This window comes from Urocampus carinirostris, chromosome 17 (genome assembly GCF_059441175.1).
Source record: "Urocampus carinirostris isolate Australia breed hairy pipefish chromosome 17, RoL_Ucar_1.0, whole genome shotgun sequence".
In the NCBI taxonomy this organism is placed as follows: domain Eukaryota; kingdom Metazoa; phylum Chordata; class Actinopteri; order Syngnathiformes; family Syngnathidae; genus Urocampus; species Urocampus carinirostris.
The window spans coordinates 10,758,281-10,779,165 of NC_142365.1; the positions used below are offsets into that span (position 1 = coordinate 10,758,281).

Here is a 20,885-nt window from a genome sequence, read left to right on the forward strand (position 1 = left end):
TGGTGGTCATATTGGAAGGACATATTTCTATTCATATTTTCTTTTAAACAACAAATTATGCATCATCTGTTACGGTTAAGGGTTGAGTGTGATTTTGCTTATTCTAAGAGTAATTCTACTTATTAAATCAGATAAACGCAACACGGCGGCTTAGTGGTTAGCGCGTCTGTGGCACAGTTTTGGGGTCATGAGATCGAACCTTCCTGTGTGGAGTTTGCATGTTCTCCCTGAGAGAGAGTCGTCTGTCCCTGTGTGCCCTGCGACTGGCTGGCAACCAGTTCAGGTTGTCCCCGCCCACTGCCTGATGATGGCTGGGATGGGCTCCAGCACCCCCGTGACCCTACTGGGTTAGGGTTTAAGTTGTTAGGGTTGTAAATGTAAAACAAAACATCTACTTCATTGGCTAGGATAATTTTGCATATTTTTAAAGGTATTTTTCCTATTGTATTGTGATATCTTGAAATAACACCAATTATAGGTGCTTCAAATTGAGTGAACCTGGATTTATTTGTCTGCATATTCAACACTATCTTTTTGCTCACTTCCAGGCGGCCTGTTCATCCGGAACACGGATCAGGAGTACACGGCCTTCCGCTTGGCCATCTTCTTGCACAACACCAGCCCCAACGCCTCCGAAGCGCCCTTCAACCTGGTGCCTCACGTGGACAACATCGAGACGGCCAACAGCTTCGCCGTCACCAACGCCTGTGAGTCCTTTTCTTTTTACATTACGGTTTTACGTTGACCATAATTCAGGTTATTGTAAGTCCATCCCTCATACTGTTTTTCTGGAGTTATTTTACAGTCTGTTGCCTTTTTTATATAGATGAATGCGATTAAAAATTGAACTGTTTTGCACCATTGGAGCATCACCCGTGGTGAGACGCAAAAACATTTTTTGGTGGCATTTTCCTTTTTGTGCAGGGTCATTGCCACATGAGAATGGAAAGAGTGACAGGTTAGAGGTAAAATCAAACCCAAAAATTACAGCCTGACCCGCCCTTTCGGGTATTACAGCCCGAGCTGGACAAATTAGCTTGATTTGAGGGACCAAGCTCAAAGCAAAGCCAAATGTTGATATTTTTTGTAGTAAAAAGGGACGTTTTTGGCCAGATTTCCCATAATCCTAAACCCCCCACACCCCCGGTGTCGATGTAGAGTGCACAAGAGCAACACAAAATCCATCCAGTGGGTCGTCTAAAAAGAAAAAGAAACAAAACAATAACTGGTGTGTCATGAACTCAGAGATTCATGGAAGATGAACATAGCATCTGCACAACCTGATTTCAATAACACTTTACTGCCGTAAACAAGCAGTGGTGCTTATTCTTGAAGCGATAGCTAGGTCTAGTGGTAGTTAATGATGGGTACATTCAATGACACCACAGTAAGGATAATTAAAAAAATTGCGAGAGAGAAACCCGGCCTGGCCTGAAATGGAACGTTAATATTGGCATTTCAGGCCGACCAGATTTAAATTTCGAGGTATTAGGTTGGGTTTGGGCAAAAATTTTACTTCTATGACACTAAAATCATGAAATAGTATCGATATTCAATGTCATTCTAGCCTGGGAGGGTGTAGTGCCGAGTCAGCTTTTTTGAGCATTTTTCACAACTAGGGTAACCTACCCGACTGCCTGCGAAAGATGGCGGTCATATCTAAACTCATTTCCCTTTTTCTGGGTGATAAGACACAAAAACAGACAAACTGATACAGTACATTCTTAGATTCCAACGAAAACATTCTCACCACCCGCGCTTAGTCTTTATTGTCATTGATATCAACATAGTGAACATTGTTTACAGCACAGGTGTCAAACAGGCGGCCCGCGGGCCAGATCAGGCCCGCTAATGGATCGAGTCCGGCCCGCGAGACAACACTCAGAGAAGCGCAAGAGAAAAACAAGCTGCAGGTTGAAATATGTCAACTTGATGTTGCCAAAGCCAGGCACCTCTCACAAAGACACTATACTTGTATTTATTTCTCTCTCTCTGTCTCTCTCTCTCTCTCTCTCTCTCACCCCTTTTCTCCCACTCTGTCTCTTTCACTCTCTGTGTCTTTTAACCTCTTTTGCTCTAACTTCCTTTTTTCCTTTTCTCTTTGTCCCTTCATACTCTTCGCGCTTTCTTTTCTCTCTTCTCTCCTTCTGTCTTTCTATTTCTCTTTGGATTTCTTTCTTCCTCTCCTTTTCTTTTCCCGCTCTCTCACGACTTTTTATCTTTTGTTTCTCATGCTCTCTCTCTCTCTCTCTCTCTCTTTTTCTTTCTTTGTCCTGCTCTCTCTCCTTTTCCCTCCCTCTTTATCTTATTTCTTTTTCTTTCTCTTTAATCTACTAGTCCGACCCCCGACAGAATGTTTGTTCTATTGTGTGCCCCCCAAGTCAAAATGAGTTTGACACCCCTGGTTTACAGCGATATGATACGCCAGGATTACCATGTAATTACAAATTTTAGAATAGAATAGAACCTATACCTTTATTGTCATTGTTACAAAATGGGTTAACATATTGTGACAACGAAATTGGGCATGACACTCCAGTTTCACACATTCACAGTGAGGTAAAAAAGCCAAGAAGATAAAGGAACAGAGAAAATAAGGTTATAAAACAAGGAGGATAAGGTTATAGTTATAATTTACACAATATTTACACAAAGAAATAACGGCATGTAGGATGTTACATACAGCTGGTATTGTAAGGGTTTGTGCAATATGCATTTGGTGCAAAAATAGTCAACATTGTGCAAAAAAAATAGTCAACATTGTGCAAGGTGAGCAGTAAACATAGTCAACACTGTGCAAGAAACATAAAAAGAGGAAAAATCAGGTGAAAAAAAATGTTACAGTGGAACCTCGGTTTTCGAACGCCTCTCAGTTCAAACAAATCGGTTCTCGACCCAAAATTTCGAGAAATTCTTGCTTCGCTTTTCGTTCAAAAAATCGGAGTTCGAACGCTGGTACGCTAGGGGCGATGCTGAGCGGCGTACGGGTGTAGATTGCCCCCACTCCTCGTGAAGAACTGTTGTCACGTGACTGCGCACTTCTTTTTGCTTTCGTTTTGAATATCGGTGAACGGAGTGTTTCAACCCCTAATTATGCCTCGGAAGAAGGTCGGTGCAAGCAGCAAAGTTGCTACAGGTGAAAAAAGAAGAGTAGTGCGTACAACTATTGCATTTAAGAAAGAAATAATAGCAAAATGAAGAAGGTGTGCGAGTTTCCTTTCTTTCGAGGGAATAGAGCATGGCTTCTGCAGACCACCACAAAGGTAAGAAAAATCCTATTCATAATTCTTTTCTTTATCCTTTAACCGCTCACCACTTTTTGTGGAGACCCGGGTGCTAAATGACGTGTAAACGACCTGATTTTTTTAGTTGTACACGTTCACGTTAGCGTAATCTTCCGTACGAAAGATTACGCTAACGCGAACGTACGATTAGCCTGGTTTAGCTTCATGTTCGGGGCGGCAGTGGCTCAGGAGGTAGAGCGCTCGTCTTGGGATCAAGGGATCCCAGTTCGAATCCCGCTTCGTCCGTGTTACATGTCGAAGTGTCCTTGGGTAAGACACTGAACCCCTAATACCCCCAATAAGCAGGTTAGCGCCTTACATGGCTGCAAGGCCGCTATTGGGAAATGTGGAGCACATTGTAAAGCGCTTTGGGAAGTCATTGACTTGAAAAGCGCTATATAAATGCAGATCATTTCATTTCATTTCATTTCATTTCATGTTTACGTTCATGGTAAACACTCGGGGTGTTGGAACGGATTAAAACGATTTTACATTACTTTTAATGGGAAAAACGATTTTCGGCGATCGAACAAATCGGTTTTCGAACAGGGTTCTGGAACGGATTATGGTCGAGAACCGAGGTTCCTCTGTTGTACGAACAGGCAAACATTCCCAGCTATAAGGCTTAGCCTCCATGTATTTTTTCTATTTGGCACTGGACATTTCCTGGTTGTGACGCGAAGCGAGAACAAATCCGTATGGCACTGACTCATGTGTAAAGCTGCGCGTGTCCGTGCTGCCACTCACAACGCCGTGTGTGTTTGTGCACGCTTTCTAATTGAAGTCGGCGCTCTTTCTTTAGTGACCGCCCTGAGGGGAACGCTGCAGCTATGCGTGTATTATTAAATGTTTATGTGTGTCAGTACATAACAGAATGAGGGGGGTAGCCGGGGCGATCCGCAAAGGCCATAAAACCCGGCGGCCCGATGTCTCGCGCCGAGCCCGTTTTGATTCGCTCGGAGAAAAATCGATGAGAGGAGAAGCGAGTGAGACGGCATTGCCCGATCGAAGGTGGTGTTATTTGTGCCCTGCGTTTTGGTCTTCTTGTTGTTTTCTTCGGTGGCGTTTATTCGACGTCTTGGCTTTATAGACGATATCGCGTTACGCCTCTCGGCACAAAAATAGCCGGCAGTCTGCAAGATGAGATGGATAGTGTGACAGCCATCGTGAAATGTCCGACTGATTTTGTAGTTTGCATCACATTTGCTGTGACTAGACGAAGGCACACTGCAAAAAAAAAATAGATTCTCACCCTGTTGGCAGAGAATTTTGCTCATTTTATCGGCCCAACGGGTAAAATATAGCAATTTCATGTCATATGGGAATACTTAATTCATTTGGATACTACTCATTCAAATAATACACAAAAACACATGTATTATCTCGGAAACATGACTCGTAGGTTGAGAAATTTGTAATTATATTACACTACTTAAAGAACCTAACATGTTCTTTCTGCAATCTTACTTCTATGGAAGCCCAAACTACCAATTATTCAGACATCTTCTACTTTTTTTCCACTGTTTCCTTCTCTAGCATTTCATGTCAGCTACTCGGTTGTGGCTATGCCTCGCTGCTAGCTGCTATTGTTATTGTTAGGTGCTCTTGCTTCGTCCGTCAGTTTCACTCGTCTTCCACATTAAACGTGCCTAGGACCTGTGAGTCAGGCATTTTATACTTTTTCCCCACTAGGGCTGCAAATTTTGGAAAAAAAAACAAGAAGAGTGTATTTCTGTGTTGGTTTTCTTTTTTGGGGAGAACTCAAATTATAGTGACATGCAAACTTATCTCGAGATGATGTCATTACCGACTGAGAGTATACGCCTGTTACAAAATAACAACTATAGATCAACAGATAAAATCACAACTGCAGTTGAATAGATTGTCTTTAATATCATGATACCTAGGTATAACAAAATTAGAGGGCTTCTCCTTTCAGAGTGAGAAAGCGATTTAGAGAGCTGCTGGCTAGCTTCTTGCTAGCATTGAGTAACCGGGAGTTTGGTCAGGTCTCCGCAATGATCAAGATACAAAAGTCACAAGTGTAGCGGTTTTGTACAAGTTGTAGCTCCAGGTCATCCGTTTCATGGGTAATGGATCTGGCGTTTGTTAAAAACAGCTTGAGGGAGTTGTTAGCCTATTCGTAGGAGGCCGGGATTTTTACTCTCAAAACCACCTGAATCGAGTCCAAGACGGGATAACAATCCACGGAGCACACCCTGGTGATCACAGTTTCTATGTGCACCGAATTTCCACAGAGTCTGATTTAAATGATGAATTTATTGACTATGTAACGAGCCGCTAAGGCTAGTAGCTATTGCATGACGTCATCTTTTGTTTTGGTGGCCAATTGTGCAAAGCGCGCGCTGGTTGACTGACAGCATACAACAGCTTATTACAGTCGCGCACACACTGCTTGCAAACTTCGCCCCGCTTTGATTGGCCAGTGTCGTAAAAACTTGCCTCTGATTGGCCGGCGCCATTAAAACCCAAACTGTGACAATCACTCACAACATGGAATCATAAATTCTTTACAAAAACTGCAGTTTCTTGAGCTTACAACACGTCACGATATCGATCAGATGTTGAATCTCCACTGTTTCCTTCTTTAGCCATTCATGTGAGCCTTTTGGCCATAGGCAATGGCTCTCCCCTAGCCGCTCCTGCTTCGTCCTTTAGTGTCACCCGCTTTCTGCAGCGAACGTCGCAGAGTCCCGTAAATCTGGCACCTTCAGGACATAAAATAAGCAACCCTTTTCTACAAATAAGGTAACACTCATAGAGTACACTGAAGCAGGAAGCAGAAAAGAATAAAACGGTATTAAACCAGTGTCGAAACAAGCCATTTGGATCGTTGGTGGCCCCCCTCCCCCAACCGGGCCTTTGAGCTATCACAGCCATTGATTGGTTCATGTAATTCTGCTTTGATTTGCCTCGGCCGCTCAATGTGCTTCGGACCGGCTTCCTGTGAGCTGGGCCATTAGAGCCTGGCCAACAACAGGGCCACTCTCTTAGAGGGGACGCTCTTTGTACACCTGAGCAGGAGTTTCGGACCCCCGTCGATCCTCTCCAGTGTTTGATTTATTTTACGTTAGGGAAAATATATTCAAGGAATATATACGCTTCCTCCATCTCCTGACTTGTGTTTTCATTGCAGCCTCTGTCAAGCTTATTCATGATGCGTGTGCAAGTATGTGCATTTCAAATAAGCTATTCTTTTTTTCCTCTTTTTGGGGGATCTGGGCTGGCGTTTGGACTTTACCTGAAACAGGCCTTTTCTTACTTTCACCATTTTCATGCTACACTAACAAATAACAATGTGGGGACTAGTATGAAATCACTTTCCATGCCCCTTGTCCCTCGGCTCCCTATTCCTGCTTCTAAATGTGCTCCGCCTCACACAGCTTTGCTAAAAGTAAGATACAGTGGGACCTGGCTACTTCGCGGTTCTGCGTTTGCAGGTTCAGAGCTTCGCGGGTCTAAAAAAATAATAATTAAATAAAATAATAGAATTTTTTTTTTTTTTTTTCCAAGCACTGTGGTTAGCGCGTGTGCGGCACAGTTCTAAGGTCTTGGGAACTTCCTGTGTGGGTTCAAATCCAGCTACCACCCTACCTGTGCAGAGTTTGTATGTTCTCCCCGTGCTTGCGTGGGTTTCCTCCGGGCACTCCGGTTTCCTCCCACATTCCAAAGACATGCATTTCAGGTGGATTGGCCGGTCTAAATTGTCCCTAGGTGTGAATGAGCGAGTGAGTTGTCTGTCCCTGTGTGCCCTGCAATTGGCTGGCAACCAGTTCAGGGTGTCCCCTGCCCACTGCCCGATGATTGCTGAGATGGGCTCCAGCCCCCCCGCGACCCTACTGAGGATAAGCGGTGCAGCTGATGAGATGAGATGAGACAAAAAAATATTATTATTATTATTATTATTTGTTTTTTTAAGCACTTTTGAAGAGTGAAGAGTGGTTCCACATTCGCTGGTTCAGAGCTTCACAGGTGTAAAAAAATAATAATAATAAAATAAAATAATTTAAAAAAAGCAAAAAAAGCATTTTTGAAGGGACGTCGCTACTTGGCGGATTTTCACTTTTCGCGGGTGGTTTTGGTCCCCATTAACCGCAATAACCGAAGGATTACTGTAAACGCAGATACATACAGAGGGGTAAAAAAAAAAGCATACGTAAAGGCTCTTTCAACCCAGTTGGATATTGTTAACGCATACCTAAAAGTGAAATAGTTCTACTTTTAACTTGTTTTAAGACACCCTAAATGGTTCAACCCAAACCTGTTTTTTTTGTTGGTAAGTTAAGTATAAGTATAAGTAACCTTTATTGTTTTATACATAAAATAAACATTTTATGAAATAATATGCTCTATCAAGATAAATGAAGTTAAGTTTAACTTACTTTTGGAAGATGTGCTTCAAGAGTTAGGCAACTTCCCTCCTCTGTGGTTATAAGTGCCGGAAAAAAAGCAATCCAACCATTTTCTCAACCGCATCAAGCTTTCTTATTCCCCTTTTATTTCTAAAGTAACGGCTCGCCTCTTTACACTTCACACCAACTATATTGAATGAATGCACAAGATATTACACAATAAAGATGTAAAATGTATTTGCGCGCTGGAGATACAGTATAGAATGTTTACCTACAAACTAGGAAAAAGAAGCGGATTTCTTCTTCGGGGTGGATCCTAAGTGAACTCTCACAGCGCCGCACGCCAGTAGTGGCGGAAAAAAGCACTACAGTAATGTCCTGAACTCGGAAAAAGGTGCACACGATACAAAATCTAACTTTCGGCAATGTCCGGATATTTTTCGACATCCCGGGAAAAATTCTCGTATATACCGTTTTTTGTAGGTCGAATAGTCATAAGTAGGAGCCTGAGCATTTTCCTTTGAGAAACAATAAATAAAATTACTTAAAAAATCAAATATATTTGTTAAAATGAGAAAAATAATTAATCATCTGTTAGATACGATATGTTTGCATATTTTAAAAATTGATTTTTTTTCAGAAAGAAAATAAAAGGAATAGGAAAAATGATGAAATAAAAAGAATACATAAACAGTGTTCTCGTTTGCCTGCGTCCCAGCGTCCTAGACGCATCATTTTTGCTGGGGACGCATAGTCTCAAATCAACGTGCGTCCCTGGGACGCAACTTTTTTGACACAAAATTGTCATTATGACCCGATTACATTTTTTTTAAACAAAGATTTACCGCACTCCAAACTTTTCGTCAGGCAGATCCGGCAGATGTTGTTTTGGTCTCGCGGTTCGAGTTTTCGTCTGCACGCCGATCTCGAGTTGTGTGGTGAAATGTCCGTCTCTTTTTAGGGAACTGGCTTTTTCGGCTCAACTCATTCAAGAGAGCCGGCTCTCAAACGGCTCACCTGCTTTGATGCATTATATTACGAATTATGATGTTGTATAAAGAAGTTAAGAAAAAAAGGAAGTATAAAAGGAGAAAATGAAAAAAAGACAGGTTTGTGGTTTTCCCTCTAAACGGTATATTACTAACAATAATTTGATGCAGAAAATGAATTAATAATTTGATGATTAAAACCGAATTAATATATAGATTTTTATTATATATTTGTCACCGATTTACAATTTCAACTTCGATAACACTACACTTTGGGGACCCATAGATCTCTGTTGGGACCCATAGATTTTTGAGCATGCGAGTCCCCGGGACTCATCACTTTTCAGAGGTAAAATGAACACTGCATAAATAAAGGGTGAGGTTTCTCATTAAATATAATATTTAGAAATAAGATTAATGAATCAATACAACCTTTAAAAATACAACTCAAAAATAACACAAAATACAATTCATAAATAAAAAAGCTGAATTTCTCACTTATTTTAAAATCAGATTGAATATTTCCGCAATGCGTGTTTGTCAGTAAGGATTTAATACAATATTTTATGAGCTGAATCTGTTCGTGTTAACCTCACGCAAGCTAGCTTGTAGCTCCGGCTTCACAAGTAGTGGAGCAGGTCAGCCACAACTGACACACATTGCGAACAATCGATCCACCGATGCACTAGTGACGACTCTGATTGGGGAGGGCGCATCTGCTATCTGCTCAAACGCCATTTTATCACTCATTCTGGGCCATTACGAAATCTGATCGAAGAATTGGAAATTTAAAGAAAGAAATGATTTTCGTTCTCACCAACACTACCGTTTTGTACGTTAGACCAGTGTTCTGCAACCTATTCTGTACCATGTCTGTAGTCTCACAGCCCGGGAAATAATGACATTATTAATAACAACGTTAACAACAATAATAATAATGAAATTAATAACAACAAAAATAATATCAATAATTCACTAGACCACTAAGGATCTAGATGACATAGGAAAATAGCATTCCATTTTATCTCATCATCACACTATAGTTATTCACAATACCCCGTTGTACAAGGTTGGTTTAGCTCAGGAGTGTCAAACTCATTTTAACTCGGGGGCCACACGATAGAGCAAACATTCTGTCGGGGGCCGGACTAGTAGATTAAAGAGAAAGAAAAAGAGTGATAAAGAAATAAGAGAAAGAGTCAGGGGAAAGGAGAGAGGGCGGGACAAAGACAGAAAAAGAGAGAGAGGGAGAGAGCGTGAGAAACAAAAGATAAAAAGTCGTGAGAGAGGAGGAAAAGAAAGGGAGAGGAAGAAAGAAATCCAAAGAGAAAAAGAAAGACAGAAGGAGAGAAAAGAGAAAAGAAAGCACGAAGGGTATGAAGAGAGAAAGAGAAAAGAGAGAAAAGGAAAAAAGGAAGTTAGAGTAAAATAGGTTAAAAGACGGAGAGAGAAAGAGACAAAGAGCATGAAAGGAAGAGAAAAAGAGAGACATAGAGAGTGAGAGAGACAGAGACACCGTGGGAGAAAAGAAAGAGAGAGAGAGAACTAAATACAAGTACAGTTTCTTTGTGAGAGGCACCTGGCTTTGGCAACATCAAGTTGACATATTTCAACCTGCAGCTTATTTTTCTCTTGCGCTTCTCTGAGTGTTGTCTCGCGGGCCAGATTCAATCGCTTACCGGGCCTTTTTGACACCTGTGGTTTAGCTGAACTCTTTCCCATGATGCTCCATTACAACGGCGTACAAGGTGGCACCATTAGTCAAAATAAGATGATGATGAGATAAACTGTAATACATTTTCCTTGGTCATCTACAATCCTAGTAGCCTAGTGGTTAGTGTTCGGGGCTCTCACCACTGAGATCTCGGTTTGATTCTTGTTGCATCCAATGCTGAGCAAATTCGGTCAGCAATATTTGTCAACTGACTAATCATTGCTCAATTATTATGGTACACTACTGTAAAACCTTTATACTATGGGTGGGAAATACCTTGATATCTGGTATTAATCCGGTCAAAATAAACACAGGGTAGAATTGATCGATACAGAACCGATAACGATACTTTTTACTCTAAAATATCATGATCATTAAATACCTCAAGCCTTAGTGTATCATTATGATGACAAAATCACAAAGATTTTAGTTATGTAACTATGATGAAAACTTTAACAATATTAAAAGTAAATATTTCTATCAGAACAAAAGTAAAAACAAGTCAGACCAAAAACAAGCAGCAACTTAACAAAACAGCAAATACAACAAAGTCAACATGACAACTATTACTCCTTCCCTTTCATAATATTTGAAAAACAAAATCAAAAAACAAATAGTGTAGACAATACTATATAAATACCTTTAACAGTATAAAGATAAAATACTTCTACACCAACAACTGTTTCAGAACAAAAGTAGAGAGTCAAAAAACAAAAACAAGTACTGTGTAACAGTATTACCGAACTATCAAGGTTAAAACTTGAGATTGTAGTAGAATGAAGAAAAGAACACACTTTGAGTCGAGGATTTAGGTTGTTGATAGCCCTTCCATCAGAGGCGCGTGCTTCCAAAATCCGCTCAAGGAGGAAACCACGCTCCACCTCTGGCAAGAGGCTCATTTAATGGAAGACACAAGAATGAAACAACACATCTGATTGGTTCAAACAAGATTATATGAACACAGGAAACAAATCTGTTTGGTTTAGACAGGAATCACATGTTTAAATGCCGTGTATAATCTTGGTCCCTAGATGGTGTGCGGGTATAATGAATAAGCAAAAAGGATAGTGAAACTTTGTAAACACGATGCGTAAATTTAGGAGGCAAGCTTTTGAGCACACTTGGAGCGTGGGAGGCAAGCTCTCGAGTGAGCTTCCCGACACTAAAAACGAAGGCCATCTTGATTAATAATTAGCAGGCTCCCAGAGGCATGAGGAGTAGCCTGAGAAACTGTTAGTGGCCTTTCAAGTTTTAGCTTTTTAATTAGAGACACATTTTTTGGTATTCTTTTGACCTTAAAGGTGCTTGCCTCTGAACAGAACTCGAGATCGTTAAACCACACACTTATTGAGTATACTATAAAAATATAAACGTATAAAGATATGAGTACAAAAGTAAGAGTATATAAAGGTATGAGTATAAAATGCACATTCATTCCATTACACAAGACAATTTGAATACCTTCCATTGAAAATAAATTGAATAGTGCTAATAAAGTGTAAACACTAGGATTGATTCATAAAGTTATAATGTATACATAACCTTACTACCCACTAACAACATTATCATTGATATTTGGATCCATATGCCCACCTTTACTTTGTATATCACGCACAAAACTTTGAGGGTTTTTTTGATGGAACAAAACATGTATACATGCATAAATACGGTATAAGCAAAAAAGAAGGCAGATTTTTTTTCTTTTCTGAATGGCCCGGAACCAAACGACCGACGGCCCGGTACTGGGCCGTGGTCCAGTGGTTGCGACCACTGCGTTTTCCCCCTTAAAAACTCCGATTTTTTAAAATACCGCAAATTCCGGACTATGGATCGCACCTGATTATAAGCCGCACCCACGACATTTTAAGAGGATAACCGCTTTTGTACTTATACAATGCGCACCTATATATATATATATATATATATATATATATATATATATATGCCGCATGCGCTCACATTAAAACATGCGACACAACGACAAATTAAACCCAAGCTCGACTTTGAGTCCCGCGATTGTCGCTGAATATAAAGTACACAGTCCAAACACCACAGCCGGCAAAAAGAACGGAAAATGATACCTGTACTTAAGGTTTGATGCAGACCTACAGAGTCTGGGTCCTGTTGAAAATAATCCAAGGAAAAAAAATGTATATTTCCAAAGGTAAGGGTGGGAAAAATATATATCCACTATTGTCCGCTGCGTCCACAAACACATCTCACCTTTACTCCACTTCCCGTCAGCCCGCGTTTGCTCTGCCCCTTCTTTCTCATTTGCCCGTGCAAAACATATCAGAATAAGCCTCTAAAATAAATACATTACAAAAATATACAGTTGCAAATACATATTATACATGGTTACACATATTTACAAAGAAAGACGGTACACCGAGAGAGTTTTCAAAGCTTTAATAATAATATTATAACTTTCATCCCAAACCGTGCCTGTGAAAGGTAGCAAAACGCTACTAGCAACACCCTCGCAACACGACAAACGGCTCTGTTAAAAACAACATACCATCTTCCTCCTTATAACTGTCGTCATCAAAGTCGTCTTCCCCATTATGGGAAAGATTCTATGTCATAAAGACGTCGTCCCACGCTCCCTTATTTAAAAACACGCTAGCAACACGCTCGCAAAGTAAAGTCTACGTGCAGTAGCTCTGTTTCCTTCTTTATCGGACCGCTCGATTGCATTTAGCTGCAAAGCTGCGTCATGTGCCTTTCTTTTTGCAATTTGCATGGTGAGGATATTTCTACGCTAATTTAATTTTTGCACAAGCTAAGAAGTTGCAGTCTTCCTCTGCGCATGTATTCCACCGGTCTAAACCTTACCTTTTGGACTCGAGCACCGCTGGCGACTGTTAGAGAAATGACATAAATTGGCCGCATCACTGAATAAGCCGCAGGGTTGAACGTTTGGGAAAAAAGTAGCGGCTTATAGTCCGGAATTTACGGTACCTAGTGTTTATTAAATCGGAACAACAGCAAAAATAAATCCGGACTCGAGACTAGAATTTTAGTCTACGGTTGGCATGTACGGATTACAAATCACTTTGAATTCAGGCCTAACATTTATAGCTTGTGCAGGATAATCATTTTAATCATAAAATCATCTTAAATGACTTATTACCTCAATTTCACAATTCGGCACATTTTAAATCGCCGATTTCAAAAGTTATTTATTGCCCGGCCCAGAAAAAAACCCCGTTGTGTCTGTTGTACTGGGAGGAATCATAAAAATTGGCGTTCGAGATTCAAGCGGAGGAGCATGGCAATAAAGCAATAAAATTAATTGAGACAACGCTGCATAATTACCAGAAGCAAATGAGGCTGGAGCTGAAGGTGCGCTCGGTCCACTTGTGGTGTGAAGCGTTTCCCGCCCTGAAAAGTCAAACTCGGCAAGAATTGCCTCGCTTCTCGGGTTTTTAATCATACTAGTTATCGCATTTTTATTTTTTGGAGGATAATACAAATGTAAAAATGAAGCCATAATATACAGATTGAATAGAAGATAAGGGTTAGGGCTTGGTTTTGGGTATGGGTATGGGTTTGGGTTAGGGCACAGGTGTTAAACAGGCGGCCCGCAGGCCAGATCAGGCCCGCTAAGGGATTGAATCCGCGAGACAACACTCAGAGAAGCGCAAGAGAAAAACAAGCTGCAGGTTGAAATATGTCAACTTGATGTTGCCAAAGCCAGGTGCCTCTCTCAAAGACACTGTACTTGTATTTATTTCTCTCTCTCTTTCTCTCTCTCACTCCCTCTCTGTGTCTCTCTTTTTCTCTTCCTTTGTTGCTCTTTGTCTCTTTCTCTCTGTGTGTCTTTTTAACTTCTTTTGCTCTAACTTTCTTTTTTCCTTTTCTCTTTTTTCTCTTTCTATCTTCCTACCCTTTGCGCTTTCTTTTCTCTTCTCTCTCCTTCTGTCTTTCTATTTCTTTTTGGATTTCTTTCTTCCTCTCCCTTTCTTTCACCCTCTCTCATGACTTCTCTTTTTATCTCTTTTGTTTCTCACGCTCTCTCTCTGAGTTTGACACCCCTGGGTTAGGGTATGGGTTAGGGTTTGGGTTAGCGTCAGCAAGATGACCTCCCTTCTTGGTTTTTTTTATCACAATAGTTATCGTGTTTATATTTTTGATTGTCTTTGTCTTGACGAAAACACAGCAATTCAAAAGAAAATATAATCTACAGCAGGGGTTTCAAACTCATTTTAACTCGGGGGACACACGATAGAACAAACATTCTGTCGGGGGCCGGACAACTAGATTAAAGAGAAAGAAAAAGAGATAAAGAAATAAGAGAAAGAGGGAGGGAAAAGGAGAGAGGGCGGGACAAAGAAAGAAAAAGAGAGAGAGGGAGAGAGTGTGAGAAACAAAAGATAAAAAGTCGTGAGAGAGGGGGGAAAGAAAGGGGTAGATAGAAAAGAAATCCAAAGAGAAATAGAAAGACATAAGGAGAGAAAAGAGAAAAGAAAGCGCGAGGGGTATGAAGAGAGAAAGAGAAAAGAGAGAAAAGGAAAAAGGGAAGTTAGAGCAAAAGAGGTTAAAAGACACAGAGAGAGAAAGAGACAAAGAGCAACAAAGGAAGAAAAAAAGAGAGACACAGAGAGTGAAAGAGACGGAGACAGAGTGGGAGAAAAGGAGAGAGAGAGAGAGAGAGAAATAAAGAGAGAGAGAGAGACGCTCTCTCCCTCTCTCTCTTTTTCTTTCTTTGTTCCGCCCTCTCTCCTTTTCCCTCCCTCTTTCTCTTATTTCTTTATCTCTTTTTCTTTCTCTTTAATCTAGTAGTCCGGCCCCCGACAGAATGTTTGTTCTATCTTGTGTCCCCCGAGTTAAAATGAGTTTGAAACCCCTGCTGTAGATTATATTTTCTTTTGAATTGCTGTGTTTTCGTCAAGACAAAGAAAGAGAGACACAGAGAGTGAAAGAGACAGAGACAGAGTGGGAGAAAAGGAGAGAGAGAGAGAGAGAGAGAGAGAGAGAGAGAGAGAGAGAGAGAGAGAGAGAGAGAGAGAGAGAGAGAGAGAGAGAGAGAGAGAGAGAGAGAGAGAGAGAGAGAGAGAGAGAGAGAGAGAGAGAGAGAGAGAGAGAGAGAGAGAGAGAGTGTCTTTGTGAGAGGCACCTGGCTTTGGCAACATCAAGTTGACATATTTCAACCTGCAGCTTGTTTTTCTCTTGCGCTTCTCTGAAGATTGTCTCGCGGGCTGGATTCAATCCCTTAGCGGGCCTGATCTGGCCCGCGGGCCGTCTGTTTGACCCCTGTGGGTTAGGGTTAGCGTCAGCAAGATGACCTCCCTTCTTGGGTTTTTTATCACAATAGTTATCGTATTTATATTTTTTATTGTCTTTGTCTTGACGAAAACGACAATAATTCAAATGAAAATATAATCTACAGACTGAATTGAAGTTTTTAATCGTACTAGTTATCGGATTATTATTTTTTTGACTTCGATTAGACAAAAATAAAAATAATACAAATCCAAAAGTGAAACCATAAAATACATATTGAATGGAAGATAAGGGTAAGGGTTAAGGTTAGGGTTAGGACTCGGGTTAGGGTTTGGGTTCGGGTTTGGGTTAGCGTCAGCAAGCTGACCTCCCTTCTCGGGTTTTTATTACAATAGATATAGTGTTTTTTGGGGGGGCACACAGAAACAGCAAATGATGATGTATATAAATTTAGAAATAAAAAAAATATATATATATATATATATATATATTATAAGAATAATATGAATAATACTAGAACAATTTAAAAATAACATTAATGAAATACAATTTTTTTTTGAATGGAAGTAAAAGTTATAGTAAAAAAAAAATTAATATTCAAAAAATCTACAAATAATATAAGTAATACAAAAACATATAGAAATAACCTTTACATCATTAATATAAAAATGATTTAAATTATATTTAAATAATATAAATGATAATAATAAAAATATATTGAGAAATACATAAATAATCATTTGAAAAAATAATAAAAATAATATAAAATTTAAAAAAATTGTATAAAAACATTATTTAAAATATATTATTATTATTATAAAGGTAAATCACTACCAATAATATAGATATCAAAATAATACTAATATATTGGTAGTAATAATGATATAAAAACTATATACAAGTATAATCATAAAAAATATAAAAAAATATTTAAAAGATGTATAAGTACTATAAATAATAATAAAACATAATTATATTAAAATGTACACCAAACACAAAAATAATTTAAAAAATATGAATAAATAGGAGAAGAATTGAAATGGAAAAGAAATATATAAAATGTATTAACAAAATAACACAAATAATATAAAAATAACTACTCAATGTTATAAATAATCACACTTTTAGAGCTCTTTTCACCACACTCCAAAAAAACAACCAAACAACCAATGAATAACCAATGAAGAAACTTTTAAAAGGATATCTTTTCTTTTGAGAAACAAGCTAAAATGACTCAAAATATAAATAAATGAGAAAACGAATTGATCATCTGTTGTCAATGTGCCAAAAATGTGACTCTCCTAGAGCGCCTCGTTGTTTTTCTATGAAAGGGCCCGTGCGTGCAAAGGTCTAAAAGCGGCGTCCTACAATATAATTATGGCAGGGACGTGCACGGAATCATTATATAGTCATTGTTCTAGGCGTCTTCGGAGGTCTTCGCACGGCAAAGAGAGTCGGCATTATTTAAGTCTTTCATTCGGGCTTAGCTTCAGACGACTCTTCCCTGGTGCACTTTCCTCATTTGTCTGAGGATTCTTCTGGGGAAATATAGAAAGGTCCTTTTGCAGGCGCTACGTCTAAATGGCTGGCGTAAGAAAAGAGAGCAAAAGAGGGGAAAGGAGGTGTGGAGGGATGGGGGGAGCGTAATGAGAGATTAATGTGCTGAAGCAGGGGAGGAAGCCGGAGGAAAAGGAGATGCTGCGCAAAACGAGGAAGGGGGCATCAGGCTTTGCACAAATTTCGCGACAGAGGCAAAAAAAACATTTTCTCTCTATCTCTTTATATATATATATATATATATATATATATATATATATATATATATATATATATATATATATATATGGTGGTGCAGGTTTTTAATTCCAGTGACTGCAGCCTCCTCGTCCAGAGTTTGCATAATCTCCCCCTGCGTCTGGAAGGGTTTTCTCTTGGCACTCCAGGTTAATTGGCCGGTCCAAATTGTCCCTAGGTATAAGTGAGCGTATAAATGGTGTTCTGTCTCTGTGTGTCTCTTGTTCTCTTTCTCTATATCTTTAGTTGCTATCTTTCCCTCTCTTTGTCTTGTTTTTATGTATTTATCGAACTATTTATTGATCCATCCATCCATCTATCAATCTCTCTATTTTTCTCCATCTCTCTCCATCCTCAGTTTCTTTCTCTCTACATGTCTCGTTCTCTCACTCTTCCTCTTTTGCTCTCTCTCTCGTTTGCCCTCTTTCCCTCTCTCTAACCATCTCTGTCTCTTTCTGTCTCTCTTAGTCTCTCTGCCTTTCTCTCTGTCTCTTTATTTCTCTTTTTCCATCTTTCTCACCCCTCTCTCTCCATCTCTCTGTCTCTCTCTCCCTCTTTCTCTCTCCCTCTCTCACTCTCACTCTTTTTCTTTTACCCTCTCACCATCTCTCTATCTCCCTCTTTCTCTCTCTGTCTCTCTTTTTTCCTTTTTTATCTCTCTCTCTCTCGCTCCACCCCCTTACCCTCTCTGTCTCCATCTCTCTCTCTCTCTCTCTCTATACCCAGTCTCTCTCGCTGTCTCTCTCTTTCTTACTCTATCTATCTACATCCCTCCTCTCTCTAGCTATCATTCTAGTTTTCGTGTTACCTTGCTATAAAAATAATTTTGAAATAATAATAAGATGTATTGTTTAGACTGAACAGGATGTAAAAAAAGTACATTTTGTGGGTCTAATAATTAAAAAAAATGCAATTCCTGGACAATAAAAAAAAATACACCACAAAATAAAAATCAATCTGACCGCATTTGTACATAAATGTTCTCATATCAAGTATTCTTTTCCTTGTTTTTCAGATATTCTATCTTCTTTTTTGTATAAAATAAAAAAACGTAATTAAAATTGGAAAAAAATACCAAATGGAAGACTGTTTTGATCATTTTCATAAATATTTTCTACGTAAATGACAAGAACATGCTTAAAATACACTGTCATTCTGTGGTTCACAAGATAATATTGCTGGTTTTAAGCATAAATGTGCTTATTTTAATAGAAGAAAAGGTTTTATAATTTTTTAATGCTTTTACAATTTCAACATTAACAACGTTATCAACAACACCAAATCTGAACACTTTGAGTGTCCAGAACTCAATTGCTTACACAGGTTTCTAAGATCTGTCATTTAACACATCCAATCAAAATAAAGTTCGTGCATTGTTGACTGTGTTATTCTTCAATAAAACAAGTTGAATGATCTTAAAACAAGAAAATACACACTTATAATAATAATATTCTTCTGCTAATGGGAAAGGACTCTATTGATGTTGTTGTGGAATGTGTATACTAACTAATGATAAGTATGTAGGCATCTGGTGAAGGTCGTGTTGCAAGAGGTCACAAGCTGATATGCTGAGGAAGCCGAGGCGGATGACCTTCACGAGATATCTCAACTTTATTTGAGAACACTATAAAACTTTGGACCTGTCCCGAATGCAATGAGGCGAGTTCCCTTTTTGTCATATATCTTCTCCGCGTATTTTTTGGGGCGACGCCCAACGACGATCTCTCCAAAAATATCTAAACAAATGACCTGGAACTTGGTCATATATTTCAGATGTTCTAGTAGACTTGATGTGGCAGGGCCCTCCATTTTGAGTGACCCCAATTAACCTAAAGGTAATTATTTGTAGGTATTTTCCTACAAAAATGTGTTCCACTCTAACTTTTGAGCAGCATTAATAAAGTTTCTTGACTCCGTAAGTTTACGATCTAATGGACGGAAATCCCTTAAGGCGTGTAATTACTGCTCTGGATGTAGCGATGCTGTTTTCTTTGTGTTTGTTTGCTAAGGTCATATGCAAAATAACTCCATGTCCCCTCCGGTCCAACGACGGTGAGGTTAATTTAGTCTAATTGGAGGCTCGCAAAGACAATAATGATGATAATAACTCGAGAAAATTAGTTTTACCTGCACCGTCTACACAGTTCGTTATCATGGGTTATGTTATGTACAGAAAAATAACATTAATTTATGGATTCATCTGCTAGCAACCTATAGTGACAGTCACAACAGTTTAATGACTTGCCACTAGAGGGCAGGAATCACAGCTACACTTGGTATTTCCTTTATTATGCAGAATAAAAAATGTGTTCAAGTACAGCCAGATTTAATTCACACTGGGTGTTTTTTTGAGTTTATGGGGATTATTTCAGTATTTAGAAAAACTAAATATGTTGGAAGGCTGTCGGATGAACTCCCGACATGCCCCCGACTACCCCCCACCCTCCTCATCTGCACACTGCTGGTTATGTAAGTGCTCCCCTGAGGCTTGTGTGTGTTTAGGTCTCTCCGTTTGGGAAAGAACTCAACTCGGGCAAATGGCAAGAAGCAATTATTTACTTTTGAGCTTCTGATTTTGATATAAAGTGAAGAAAATAAGTATTTGAACACCCTGCTATTTTGATATTTCTCCCACTTAGAAACGGAGGGGTCTGAAATTTTCTTCGTTGGTGCATGTCCACTGTGAGAGAGATAAACTAAAAAGAAAAATCCAGAAATCACAATGATTTTTTAAATTATCTATCTGTGTGATATAGCTGCAATTAAGTATTTGAACACCTGAGAAAATAAATGTTAATATTTGGTAGAGAAGCCTTTGTTTGCAATTACAGAGGTCAAACATTTCCTGTAGTATTTCACCAGGTTTGCACACACTGCAGGAGGGATCATGGCCCTCGCTGAGAAAGATTTATAATATGGTTCAGGTCTGGAGAGCGACTGGGCCTTGCTAGAACCTTAGTAGGTGTCTTACGTGCTGCTCTCTCCATTTCGATAAAATCGGTCACACCATGCTCCTAATTTTTTTTCTTGTATCTGATTCCTGCTTCTAGCTTTTCTACAACTTTATCCCAGATCTGCCTTGTGTGGTCTTTGAGATCCTATCTGTTCCCCTCTGAGCAAATCACAGAGCAGGTGCATTTGAACTGAGACTCAAAGACACACAGTTGCACTCTGTTTGTCATAGCAAGTCATTTAGGTCGACATTGGATCATTCAGAATGAAATGATCTGCATTTATATAGCGCTTTTCAAGTCAATGACTTCCCAAAGCGCTTTACAATGTGCTTCACATTTCCCAATAGCGGCCTTGTATTGCAGCCATGTAAGACGCCAACCTGCTTATTGGGGGTATTAGGGGTTCAGTGTCTTACCCAAGGACACTTCGACATGTTACACGGACAAGCCGGGATTCGAACTGGGATCCCTTGATCCCAAGACGAGCGCTCTACCTCCTGAGCTGCCCCAAAGAAGAAGTCATCAGGGAACTTCTGGAGTCAGTTGGCTGA

The 20,885-nt window shown here is 39.5% G+C and overlaps 1 protein-coding gene across 4 annotated transcripts in view; it reads left to right on the top strand.

Annotated features, from left to right (window-relative positions):
• gria4b (glutamate receptor, ionotropic, AMPA 4b) overlaps positions 1-20,885 on the top strand; it is a 198,533-nt gene that overhangs the window by 56,234 nt on the left and 121,414 nt on the right. For all 4 annotated transcript variants that reach the window (XM_088321203.1, XM_088321204.1, XM_088321205.1 and 1 more), the window contains one exon: positions 549-707. In XM_088321203.1, coding sequence (XP_088177329.1) covers positions 549-707 — 159 coding nt within the window. The remainder of the gene's footprint in view (positions 1-548; positions 708-20,885) is intronic.